The sequence below is a fragment of the Opisthorchis viverrini genome (assembly GCF_000715545.1).
Source record: "Opisthorchis viverrini unplaced genomic scaffold opera_v5_126, whole genome shotgun sequence".
NCBI lineage: Eukaryota > Metazoa > Platyhelminthes > Trematoda > Opisthorchiida > Opisthorchiidae > Opisthorchis > Opisthorchis viverrini.
This window is the reverse complement of record NW_008751787.1, coordinates 1204999-1218554: the sequence shown is the minus strand read 5'-3', so window position 1 is coordinate 1218554 and position 13556 is coordinate 1204999. Positions and strand designations below refer to the sequence as shown.

At 42.1% G+C, this 13556-nt stretch overlaps 2 protein-coding genes across 2 annotated transcripts in view; both read left to right on the top strand.

Annotated features, from left to right (window-relative positions):
- Positions 1–4247: 4247 nt before the first annotated feature.
- On the top strand, positions 4248–7977 carry T265_06369 (hypothetical protein; the record flags this gene model as incomplete). Its single annotated transcript, XM_009171610.1, has 3 exons — positions 4248–4614; positions 6859–7266; positions 7775–7977. The coding sequence occupies 3 exons, from the start codon at positions 4248–4250 to the stop codon at positions 7975–7977; spliced, it is 978 nt and encodes a 325-aa protein (XP_009169874.1).
- Positions 7978–8000: 23 nt separating this feature from the next.
- The window catches only part of T265_06368 (hypothetical protein), a gene marked incomplete at both ends in the record, with an annotated part of 140879 nt that continues 135323 nt past the window's right edge, over positions 8001–13556 (top strand). Inside the window, one exon of the mRNA XM_009171609.1 lies at positions 8001–8027. Coding sequence (XP_009169873.1) covers positions 8001–8027 — 27 coding nt within the window. The remainder of the gene's footprint in view (positions 8028–13556) is intronic.

Sequence of the window (13556 nt, the reverse complement as noted above, 5' to 3'; positions counted from 1 at the left end):
TTGTGGCCGGCATGCCATTGTCCGTTCGTATCGATTCCGAACCATGTCGACCTCCTAATCAAGTCTCAGATACGCTAAGCCTGCCCGCTTGTGCATTCATATCTCCGGCAACCACTACGATATCTGAGCTTTTAGCTCGCCGAAACAGGGCATTCTTGGTGTCTTAGAACCTGCCTTTGAGGGCATCGGAGCTACAGTGAGTTATGCCGTTAGCAGGCATGATGAACAGATATCGGTCATTTTACCGCTTGTGAGACTCCGTCACAGACCTTGCCAAACGAACAGGTATTCAGTCAATCAAGGATACTTCCGACCGGTGAACTAAGGCGACACCAACCCTTGCACATCCGGCCGCAGCAGCCTCTGGATCACCAGAAGTACAAAGCCCGAATCAAGTGAAGAGTGATGGGGCGGTTAGCTCAACCGCTGTGCGCGTATCCGTAATTATTGTTTCTGAGACACAGTACACAACAATGCCAAGTGAATCCAGTTTGAGAGCAGGAGCAGCTTGCTCTCTTGCTAGCTTCAGTGTCCGCACACTGAAGGCCACCTCGAGGCGTGAAGATTAATTTCGAGATACATGATGAGGTCGGCGCCATGTGACGAGCGGAAGCTGCGCACAAAACCGATGCGGAGTCATCATTCTTGAGCGTTTGGTCTACAATAACCGGGCTATTAACTGGGTGGGCAGAATCGGGAGAGACTGAAAGTGAAACAGAATGAAGGAAGGCGTCAGTAATACCCTGTTTTCCCTTATCCGCCCTGCAGTATGCACCGAGTAAGGCGACTCGGCTGATGGCAACAAGCGACGGCCGATGTACCATGAGATTGTTTGTGTGTGTAATAATTGTTGTACGAACACTCAGATACTGAAAGGGCGCCAACAACAAGATAGGAGAATGTTTAGTGTCATCAGCCAAAGCCTGTGGCTCAAGAGCCTGACCGCAAGGCAGCGGCGTTTATTGGGAAACGCAGATGCATTAATATTTCTACGGAAAAAGTCGCCAAATCTTCCAACCCCTAACCTAGAGGACCAGAAGACTGTGTTTGTCAGACATCTAACCATTGACCAACCTGGTAGGTGAGACTGTGAGTGTCTCGGGGACACCCCTCACTGTAGTTCAGTGGGTCGCTGACTTACACAAACAAATCACGGCGTTGGTTAGTCTCTTTATGACGGATACTGAGAGGTTACCTTTAAATTAAGCACAATATTGAACTGTAGCCCCCAAAAACAATGAACAGATGAATTCGATTGCTTACAGTCGCCTGTGAATGTTGTCGCCAAACAAATGTGGCTTTACTATGCCATAAAACTAAATCGTTTGGTAAACAGGGGAACGACAATGAAATTTGTTAAGCTAGATAAATACTCCAGAAAAGTAACGCAAGAAATAGGACGCTCTAGCTACCCCAGGAAAGCATACATTGAAACGTGAGAAAAAAAGAAAAAAGAGAAGAAGGTGTGCGAAGTGGAATCAAAAGAAATACAATTACCTTGCCATTTTACCAGTAAACACAGAAAGGTTTCAAGTGTCACAGAAAAATTAAGCTGCTTATAAAGGGCGAAAGTTCTTCCCGGGGATACAAGTGTCTATCGCTGTCAAGAGTACAATCGAATCAAAAAGGTCACGAAAAGGAACAACAAAACCCCCAAAAAATTCGGAAGTCATCAAACAATAGTGAAAGAAGACATTTTGGGCGATGAAAATTTAGGCCTCAAATTTTGCGCGCTTACGTGAACTTCAGGAGATAAAGAAACGTATTTCCACAACAACAGCGCGCAACGTTTCTAAGGAACTCTCGGAATATATTACCATTAGATTGCTTTTAAGAGGACTCGGTGACAGAGAAACTGAAGAAGAGTACGCTGTCACTCAACCTAAGCTATTTGTCCGTCGCTGTAGGCTTTACTGCAACCAAGGTAACTGCGACTGGAATACTGTATAACCGGTAAGTTGCACACTTATCCGTAAAGCAGGAGGATAGCTGCGAACTACCCACTCTCGCCAAAATTTGAATTCAACGGTGAATATCAGAGAGGGATTGTAAGTACACGGATGGGATCTCTATTTTTAAAATACATCACACTTATTGAAGTGTACCAGATAAAACGGGCCGTTTTTCAAGAAACGAATTCAATGTAAGGGACAGATCTTATAAAATAAATAAAGTAGTCAAATAAATTACTGCACGAAGAGTTTGAAGCAAACAACTTTATAATACAGGGAAAGAAGGAAATGCTGCTGGAGTTCTCGATTGAACATTCCCAAAGACACGAATGGGCAGCTACCATCTAGTATTTACAAGAAGGTGACTCGTACGTATCACATTTTACGATGCTGCAGAATCCACGCAAGCTATCGCGAACAGGGGCGCGGCCGGACATTTTGGAAGCAGAATAAAACACCCTTAAACAGCACAGAAATAGGAAAATTTAACAAACCAGTGGCCACCAGTGAGACCCTGGATTTCTATGGAAAACATAAACCCATCAATCGGACAGCGCGAGGAGAAAAACAGACCCCATCTCAGTCGATCAATGACATCTCTGGGATGAATGAAATGGTGTGATAACAGCACGAAATGACAGTAGAGTACAGACACAAACATATTTTACTAACAGTGAAAACAGCGAGCAAAATCTCAGTCATAAAGAAATCCCAGTTTGTGGAATGTGACAAACGGCACGTTCAAAAACCATTGGGAGAGCTATTCATCAGATGAATTGTTAAGCGCAATGGTCATTCTAATCTTCCGTACTCGCAGAAAAAATGTGTGCAAACGTAGCTGGGACAGTGTTCACATAAGTAACTAGACTAGAACAAAAATCTAATGTGGACGTTTTTAGGTGTGGTGCTAAAGTCAGAAAGCCTTTACAAGACATATCCGGATCTACTTTATGAAAGTTATGCAGGGACAACAGGGGGGACTCAATCGCTCATTTTAAAATCATGATAGTTGAACCCACCTTCTTATTCACGGGTAATTTTGGGCGAATTTGGATAGCTCAAAAAAGTTTTGGAATCATGTAGCAAAGCAAATAAGCAAACGAATTTATTCGAAAGGAAACTCACTTGCTGTAAAAGTAATTACAATGATGTAAGTTGCCCCCTTTTTGACAGTAAGAGCGAGGCCACCGTACGGCGACACTTCCACAGACAGCACACTAGCGCCTTGTGAACCTGTACTCAAAAAGCAAAGATGAACGAAAGTGCAGAAGTTGATATGTGAATTTCGCTCAGAATCACAGATCAGACAGACGCGTTAAAAGATTGAACGTGACATTTTTTCATGAAATTCCTGAATCAAAATTGGCTTGATGTTGACAGACGCGTAAAAGATTGAACGTGACATTTTTTCATGAAATTCCTGAATCAAAATTGGCTTGATGTTATTGGATCCGAGTTGTTTCCAGTTTTGTGATTTTTTTCGCCAATGGGTTGTTTTCTGGAGAGCTGAATGATTGTGCTGGACGTCAATGGGAGCGGGCACTGTGATAAAACTCTTTTTTTGCTGCATCAGTCATCATGCTCCCCACATCTCTTATGTTCAGAAGTAAGTAAGTATATGTCTGATGTAGAATTTGAGTAGGGTAGACAAAACATTTAAAAACAATTTTGTTGTGTAGTTTGGCTGTAGAATTCATTCTTTCGGGGAGGTGGCAAAATACTTTTAGGTACCCTCTTGTTTATCACATTACAACCGGCTGTAGTGAATCAAATTGTGTACACCACTTTTACGGAACACGTTTGGCTGGTCCCATATTTGAGCTCGGGACTTTTGTGAAGACAAGGTCACGTAGTGAAGTGAAAACCAACCGCTTAATGATGCCCTTAAACTGAAAAGGAGAATCTATATTATTGGTTAGAATCGGTATGACCTAATTATGTCTGCGTTGAAACCATATGAAGTTGAAGTAATTTATTCACCGACATCAACTACCATTATTGAGCAGTTAATGTCCTCTACAGCGTAAACGCACGTGCTAGTTGTAAAACGCTCCGCTGTGGAATCGACCCAATTTTTGTTTTCGCGCTCAGGGTGACATATGCTTTCACAGATACTCAACACCATCATTCACAGGCGTGTTCCATATCCAGCATGTNGTCCTCTACACGTAAACGCACGTGCTAGTTTTAAAACGCTCCGCTGTGGAATCGACCCAATTTTTGTTTTCGCGCTCAGGGTGACATGCTTTTACAGATACTCAACACCATCATTCACAGGCGTGTTCCATATCCAGCATGTCCCACAGAAAGTTTTTGGCGTCACGACATAATTCGATGGGATTTACCCCAAAGGAACGAAGCCAACGAATTCGCAGAAAGTGCAAAGCATTTTCCAAAGACCGCCGGTCTCTGCCACCGCATTTGACTGTCTTCTTGGGCTACAAGGCCGGCATGACTCACATTGTCCGCGAAGTCGATCGACCGAGATCAAAGGTCCACAAAAGGGGAATTTTTGAACCGGTTACTATCCTGGAATACCCACCCATGGTTTTTGTGCTGTTGGTGGGCTATGCCCCTACGGCCCGTGAACCCCGTACATTCAAGACTGTCTGGGCAGAACACTTCACCGAAGAATGCCGTCTTCGGTTTTACAAAGATTGGTGTAAGTCCAAGAAGAAGGCCTTCATAAAAGCGTCGAAAAATGGGCTAACGAAGCTGGATTACGGGAGATTAATCGTGATCTGAAGAAGGTGAAGAAGTATTGCACGGTGGTGCGTGTTATTGCGCACACTCAAATGCGATTAATGAAGCACCGCCAAAAGAAGGCCCATATTATGAGGATACAAGTCAATGGTGGGACGTTGTTGCAAAATGTTGACTAGATTCGTCAGCACTTTGAGAAACAGATGCCAATAATGGAAGTCTTTAATCAAGATGAAACGACTGACGTCCCAAAGACACGAATGGGCAGCTACCATCTAGTATTTACAAGAAGGTGACTCGTACGTATCACATTTTACGATGCTGCAGAATCCACGCAAGCTATCGCGAACAGAGGCGCGGCCGGACATTTTGGAAGCAGAATAAAACACCCTTAAACAGCACAGAAATAGGAAAATTTAACAAACCAGTGGCCACCAGTGAGACCCTGGATTTCTATGGAAAACATAAACCCATCAATCGGACAGCGCGAGGAGAAAAACAGACCCCATCTCAGTCGATCAATGACATCTCTGGGATGAATGAAATGGTGTGATAATAGCACGAAATGACAGTAGAGTACAGACACAAACATATTTTACTAACAGTGAAAACAGCGAGCAAAATCTCAGTCATAAAGAAATCCCAGTTTGTGGAATGTGACAAACGGCACGTTCAAAAACCATTGGGAGAGCTATTCATCAGATGAATTGTTAAGCGCAATGGTCATTCTAATCTTCCGTACTCGCAGAAAAAATGTGTGCAAACGTAGCTGGGACAGTGTTCACATAAGTAACTAGACTAGAACAAAAATCTAATGTGGACGTTTTTAGGTGTGGTGCTAAAGTCAGAAAGCCTTTACAAGACATATCCGGATCTACTTTATGAAAGTTATGCAGGGACAACAGGGGGGACTCAATCGCTCATTTTAAAATCATGATAGTTGAACCCACCTTCTTATTCACGGGTAATTTTGGACGAATTTGGATAGCTCAAAAAAGTTTTGGAATCATGTAGCAAAGCAAACAAGCAAACGAATTTATTCGAAAGGAAACTCACTTGCTGTGAAAGTAATTTCAATGATGTAAGTTGCCCCCTTTTTGACAGTAAGAGCGAGGCCACCGTACGGCGACACTTCCACAGACAGCACACTAGCGCCTTGTGAACCTGTACTCAAAAAGCAAAGATGAACGAAAGAACAGAAGTTGGTATGTGAATTTCGCTTATAATCACAGATCAGACAGACGCGTTAAAAGATTGAACGTGACATTTTTTCATGAAATTCCTGAATCAAAATTGGCTTGATGTTATTGGATCCGAGTTGTTTCCAGTTTTGTGATTTTTTTCGCCAATGGGTTGTTTTCTGGAGAGCTGAATGATTGTGCTGGACGTCAATGGGAGCGGGCACTGTGATAAAACTCTTTTTTGCTGCATCAGTCATCATGCTCCCCACATCTCTTATGTTCAGAAGTAAGTAAGTATATGTCTGATGTAGAATTTGAGTAGGGTAGACAAAACATTTAAAAACAATTTTGTTGTGTAGTTTGGCTGTAGAATTCATTCTTTCGGGGAGGTGGCAAAACACTTTTAGGTACCCTCTTGTTTATCACATTACAACCGGCTGTAGTGAACTTAAACACACCGTGGGATTGATCTTAATGTCTTTTTACAAGTGGGCTATATTGAAGCGCCATCACACACCACCAACTTGGCCATAGGAATATGGGAGCATCTTGGCTGGTCACGAAGGATTGATGTAAATCAACGCTTACCACAATCGTTGTAGTAAATTGCATCCGTGATGTTTTGTACCCAAAGTATCCCCCAATATGCTAAAATGCTGAAAATCCGCATCCTTCAAGTTGTGAACCATACAGCACTTTTGCGGAACACGTTTGGCTGGCCCCATATTTGAGCTCGGGACTTTTGTGAAGACAAGGTCACGTAGTGAAAGTCAGACCAACCGCTTAATGATGCCCTTAAACTGAAAAGGAGAATCTATATCATTGGTTAGAATCGGTATGACCTAATTATGTCTGCGTTGAAACCATATGAAGTTGAAGTAATTTATTCACCGACATCAACTACCATTATTGAGCAGTTAATGTCCTCTACAGCGTAAACGCACGTGCTAGTTGTAAAACGCTCCGCTGTGGAATCGACCCAATTTTTGTTTTCGCGCTCAGGGTGACATATGCTTTCACAGATACTCAACACCATCAATCACAGGCGTGTTCCATATCCAGCATGTCCCACAGAAAGTTTTTGGCGTCACGACATAATTCGATGGGATTTACCCCAAAGGAACGAAGCCGACGAATCCGCAGAAAGTGCAAAGCATTTTCCAAAGACCGCCGGTCTCTGCCACCGCATTTGACTGTCTTCTTGGGCTACAAGGCCGGCATGACTCACATTGTCCGCGAAGTCGATCGACCGAGATCAAAGGTCCACAAAAGGGGAATTTTTGAACCGGTTACTATCCTGGAATGCCCACCCATGGTTTTTGTGCTGTTGGTGGGCTATGCCCCTACGGCCCGTGAACCCCGTACATTCAAGACTGTCTGGGCAGAACACTTCACCGAAGAATGCCGTCGTCGGTTTTACAAAGATTGGTGTAAGTCCAAGAAGAAGGCCTTCATAAAAGCGTCGAAAAATGGGCTAACGAAGCTGGATTACGGGAGATTAATCGTGATCTGAAGAAGGTGAAGAAGTATTGCACGGTGGTGCGTGTTATTGCGCACACTCAAATGCGATTAATGAAGCACCGCCAAAAGAAGGCCCATATTATGAGGATACAAGTCAATGGTGGGACGTTGTTGCAAAATGTTGACTAGATTCGTCAGCACTTTGAGAAACAGATGCCAATAATGGAAGTCTTTAATCAAGATGAAACGACTGACGTAATCGTTGTCACCAAGGGAAAGGGTTTCAAAGGTGTCACATCTAGGTCGCACACGAAGAAATTGCCCCGTAAAACCCATAAAGGTTTGCGCAAGGTTGCTTGCATCGGCTCATGATACTCTGCCCGTGTTGTGTCCACTTTTGCCCGAGCGGGACAGAAAAGATATTTCCACCCAACGGAGCTTAATACAAAGGTATATAGGATCGGACTCGGTGTTCAGGCACAACTGGGGGCCGCTTGGGCGAAGCCGCAAAAGAAGAGTCGAAGGACATATCAGCTCCCATCAAATCCAAAGGCAACGCATCGACTAAATTTACTCTAACAGCGAAGAACATCATTTCCATGGGTGGATTTCCACAATACGGAGAGGTGCGCAATGACTATGTTATGATAAATTACCATGGCAAACAGCACATATTTTAGGCGCAACCTTAACCATACATTCAATGCCCGTTGGTCATTTTCTGATGGAGGTGAATCAAATAAACTAACTAGCAACTAAAGGGTATCAGAAACAAAATGATGGTTTGGAAGTTGGGCAAACTGATGAAACGGGGAAAAAGCCACAAAATTTCACGGCAGAAATGAAAACTTGTTAGCAGTTTTCCCCTTGAGCATGTTTCTTTCCCAAGCTAGCGTGAGAAAGCAGACTAAGTCAAGCATGTGTGCTCATTGGTCAATGTGACATAGTCTAGTTTCCGACGCCCAATTTGAAGCATTCTTTAGGGAGAATGTGGCCAACAATAACCTATAAATCTTCTCGCACATAGAGGTTAACATCACAGGAAGTCAGCCAAAAGTTTCGGATGAAACCTTCCTTCATGTAAAATTTTAAGTACACGAGGAGTCGGGGAATGTCTACTTGATAATCTTGAAACTAGTGGTGGGCTGCCGTTGGGATTTCAAAAGTATTGTGAGTAGCTTCATCTAAGAAAATATCTGTGATGTATTCAAACCCAGAAACCTTTGTTTACGAGAGATTCGAAAGCATAAACGGAGCAAGAGTAACAATCTCCCTGGAAATCTGTAGATTTATTCCTTCTTGGATTACCAAAGAAATAACGTTCGTTTTTGATTGCGAAGTCTGTCGGAGTTTAGAACTGTCCGTAAGTGGTAATAATCAATAATATCTGAAGATAATGGTCTACACGCAATTTTGCTGTTGGTTAAGCAGCAGTGTGATCATTTCCAAAACTCGAATGCAGAAGGAAGATTTGGGATAAAGAAAATGAATTGGTATTAAAGAGCCGCCATTGGGACGAAGCATTTTGATGAAATGTACTTGAAGAAAGTCCATCACAAAGAAGCATATGTCATATTTACGTGAGCCTTCATAAGTAAAATTTTTATTCTGGGAAATCTGCTTTGTTCGTTTGATGCAGGTCACCTGAAAATGCCATTATCAGCTTTGGAACATATAGCCAGTGGTAGAAACCAATGAAGAATGTTGCATGGCGGAATTTTCAGTCAGGTTGTATGATAGTTTTGTTGAGCGGAATACGCCATACCAAACCATGTCAAATGTATGTTGAAAATGGGACACCATCGGTTGACACGGCAAAATCGGCGTTAACACTAACGTTGCACTGCCGCACAACCACAATGTTTATCTAATTGTGATGATAGAAGTATACTAAAACAGAGAGAAAAGAGTGGGTGGGTTGAGAACCTGCTGATAGCCTTGCGCAAGAATTATCAAGCGCTTACGTCTCCAAACGATTGTCGGGAATGCATCTGACATGGATTAGCCACCACTGCTCATGACGGCTGTAACCAAGCGCATTCGGGACACCTGGACCCAATACTGGATCGCACAAAAACACCTAAACACCTTGCAATCTACTCCACACAATTCTACCAAGTTTTACGTTGTCTGTCTTGCTCTTTGTGCCGTTCCAAAGGAGGCACGGATAACATCTTTCTCAGTAGATGATGTTACGCCATGCGTAGCACAAGACCTAGCAAGCAAATCAAATTTGTTTGTTGTTTCTAGCGACGGAAAAGCTACTACTAGTTTTCTGATTACCCTGTTGTGGGTTCGTGATCTAATCCAACATTAGTAATGCTTCTGAAACGTCAATATTCTACCCTCAAAAGTTCCGACGCAGGTGATAAAGGACAGTGGAATTGTTTTTCTAAATCATAATTTGACTATCTACCTTTGGAGAACTCTCCCATTGCTGACGAAGCCAATCTACTTTTGCCTTCAGAATGTGTGAAGATGGAGGTACGCCACTATATGATTTTGGTGTCCCCATCTTCTTTCTTCTGGTTATGCTTTAATGCATGATATCTATACGCCACGCGTCTCGATAAAATTTGATAAAACTATGCCAATAAAACCATACCATTCCACAGTACAAGTTGTTCATATGTTGCCTTCCGCTGCTGCCACTGTATTGTGGTGACATTAAAAAAACCGTGTTGTCCACAATAGTTCAGCTGTTAGTGTTACACCGTGAGATATGAAGAACAAACTGAACTTCAGCATACCACTGCTGAATTAATCAAAAGGTTGCAGTGGAGTTGCATGTTATTTGTTTTAAGATTATGAAGATGAAATCAAACAGCCTACTAACAAAAGCTGTTTCGGTGGCTGATGGGACACAACAAAGTTTTCACATAGTCGCGAAAAGATTCCCGAGAGCGAACAGACGAGGAGATATTGGTTTTTAAAGATGATCGCATCTGGTGAGCGTAAAAGTAAAACAAGAAACTACTGCCCAGTATAACTGACACTCGCACAAGGAGCCAGGGTCAAAAGAAAACTGAATGATTTTTTTAAATATCTGTCAGACAGGCTGGACTCTGTAAAATAGAGGAGGGACACAGAAGTTCGAATTATCTGGGTGGGAAGCTCTTAAGGAGTCTTTGTCCGATCAAATCCATTTAGACGAATTGTATAGTATGTTGTAAACTTGCTAGGTCGTGGAGTAGGCTTGCTCAACATAAACGATAAAAACAGATAACATTTTGTCAAACGATATTTCACAGCCAGTTGTTAAGAAAGCATGTTGCGGCTGAACGATTAATTACAGACAATCTTCAGAATAAGAACTAGGCAACCGTAGATTTTTGACTGAAATTATTTAATGCAGCACTGGTTGACCAAATCTGAGCAAAAATGAACGAAGAGCAACAGGAAGCTGAGCCATCCACGGGACCCATGTGCGAGAAACTTCTCCCCTTCTTAGTTTCATCAAAAGTTTGGAGCCATCGCCAAAATTTCCCACCTAACGTTTTTTGCCCATATCGTAGGGCTAAAGTGCCCCACACTATAAAGTTTTATAGATTTTCACAGATTTATAGATTTTACAGACTTACAGAGCAGTTTCATTCCGGCAGTCAGACAGCCTATTATCGTATGTCACGTCTGAGGAGCCTGTCCGGTTGTTTCCAAAAATTTACCCGGTAAATCTCAAGTCTGTGAACCGACTTATAAGTCATCGTATTGTGCGGCTTACCAAGCTGTCGTACTTGAGAATTACCTGGCAGATATTTTGATTCTGTTAGCTGATGTGAACCAGCATGCTGACTCACCTACCAGCATTATAGGATACTGCGCATTAAGGGATGTAGACGATAAGATCAGCGTTCGCATATCCGTCGGGAAATTAGGTGTTCAGAGCTAGTAAATACGATACATGCGACTGTTCGATACCCTGTACCGTGGCGTTCCTGGGTGAAATCCAGCGAAACTCATTTATTGAATTTTGCCCTGTTGGCAGGCAACACGTAGAAATTTAGCGTCATAACTGATGGCAACCTACAACGTCCACGCCATGCGTGCTGAATGCTTTTAAATATTGTTTTTCTGATAAAAATTTGTCATAAGGAACAAACTAATTCCACGGCGTATCATTCAGAATAATTGTGACAGACCAAACCGCCCACCGGAACAACAATGGAGCATCAGGCTTCATAATATATTGTGCCGGTTATTTGTGAAGTCTCACGTAGTCCACTTTCGTTCTCATGTATCATCTTTAACGTTATGGATGAAATGTATGTCTGAACAAGGTTAAGAAGAAAACGGTCTAGGTAAGACCTGCACTGCATGAAAGGTCTCTTAGATTGTTTTGAACGGTTCCGGAAGGATAAGCGATTTTCATCATCTCCACATGTTTATCTTTGCGGTTTTTGTTGCCATGGGGCAAATCTGGACAAATAAAATATCTTGGATCAGTTTACTGTCATTCTCCATGTTCTGTTTATTCCTGGCACAGCAAGACAACCAAAATACATACAGAGAGATTTGGTTAAGCGGATCCTCTTATATTCAACTTATTCACGGAGCCAGAAAACTGAAAATCTGTGAAAAACCTTCTCGCTTGTCGTAAAACAGGGGTGGAAGAAATGCGCCTGACAGGCAGATGCATGCTCAGCGTGTTGAATCCTCATGTCAGTGATCACATTAAACAAAATGGTTTGCATAGTACATCAACGGCGTTTCACTCAGAGTTAAGGATAATTGTTGAACGGGGAAGACAATTGGAGAAACGGAAAGCGCGTAACCGAAACCTGCATCCGCATTATTTGTTGGCATTTTTTTCACAGCTTAGCACTTAACTAAACATTTCATTCAACATTTTGCGGGGATTATGTTACTTCCACTGTTTTTTAGTCGATGGTTTCCAAGTGGGGTTGTCATCCTAGATATGGAGGGGCAGTAAAACTGATTATCTCCATACATGTTAGAACAAACTAGGGACTAAACTAAAAGATTAAGTATCCTCGTTAATTTATGAAAGCAGCCTGAACGAGTGAGATGTTAATTACTCCTTTTATTAGAAGACTGTTCACCGGCTACCTCCCTATTCACTTATTTAAACGAATCGGCCTTTTTCCAATGTATAACCTATAGGCTGAATGAAAACAAGAGACTAGTTTCAGATAACCCACAATAAACACCCACATTATGCATGCTTTACGAGGCCGATTTACGTTAACTCGGTGCCACGCATGAAAAATTACAGTTGATCAAATCCGATCGACTGATGTCATGTTATCATACTCAAAGCTAAAGACTGATTTTGAGATTTTCCTACTTCACTGACTGCATCAAGCCTATACAGGGCAAAACACGAGTGCACTTTGTGCTAATTGTGGTGCTGACGGGAAATTTGTTCAAAAAGTCAAGTGTTCGGGCCAGAAGGAAATAATTCATACAGATTTACATAGGACAAGCTACTTAATTAATCTGCTTGAGATTAATATTTGTTGCTCAAAGACAGTGCGAATGAATGTGGTCGTACGTACAAACCAACACAACAAACAAATTTCTTTCACATTTTCGGAAATATTTCGGGGGTGTCCACAATGATTATAGCCTGCTCGTGTTTCCGGTGTCGCACGTTCAGTTTCTCGTACACATAATTTACCAGTTTAGTTTGGGTAACACAACATGTACGGCCAAACGAACGGAAGCAAGAGGCGCTTTTTGGGCTCGAACACATTCTTTTGACAGTATTCTGTGTATTGCGAAACCTAGCATTGAAATAATGATTGGAACCGAGTAGTCCAGGCACACACGCACAGCCACGTATCGTCTGATAATTTTGTTCGGAATATGATTGTTTAAGTACAGGATGGTGTTTGTTTTGTAAACGGCCATAAAAAATCTGTGATAACCGAAGCATCTTTTGCAAAGCACGAGAAAGAAAACGTGAATCAAACAGGCGAACAGTATCGCATAGTGTAAGATTTATGGCGGCAGTGTCTGTTTAGACTCAAGTGAATATTTAAGGCACTACAATTATTCATAACTTTTTGCCCAGTTATATAAAGGGTCTTAGAAGTAACAGACCCGAGAACTTGGGCCCTTGCATACTGGAAATGTACACATTTCTCCTTATAGCTTACCGTTGACTTCATCTTTTTGTGGCACACAAGGTCTTTCTTCTTGCGCTTGGAATTATATAATTATGTAGGATACATTACGCAGGCGGTCTCGAAGTAAACTAATCATTATTGAAATTATTCATTCACAATAGTAGCTCTTT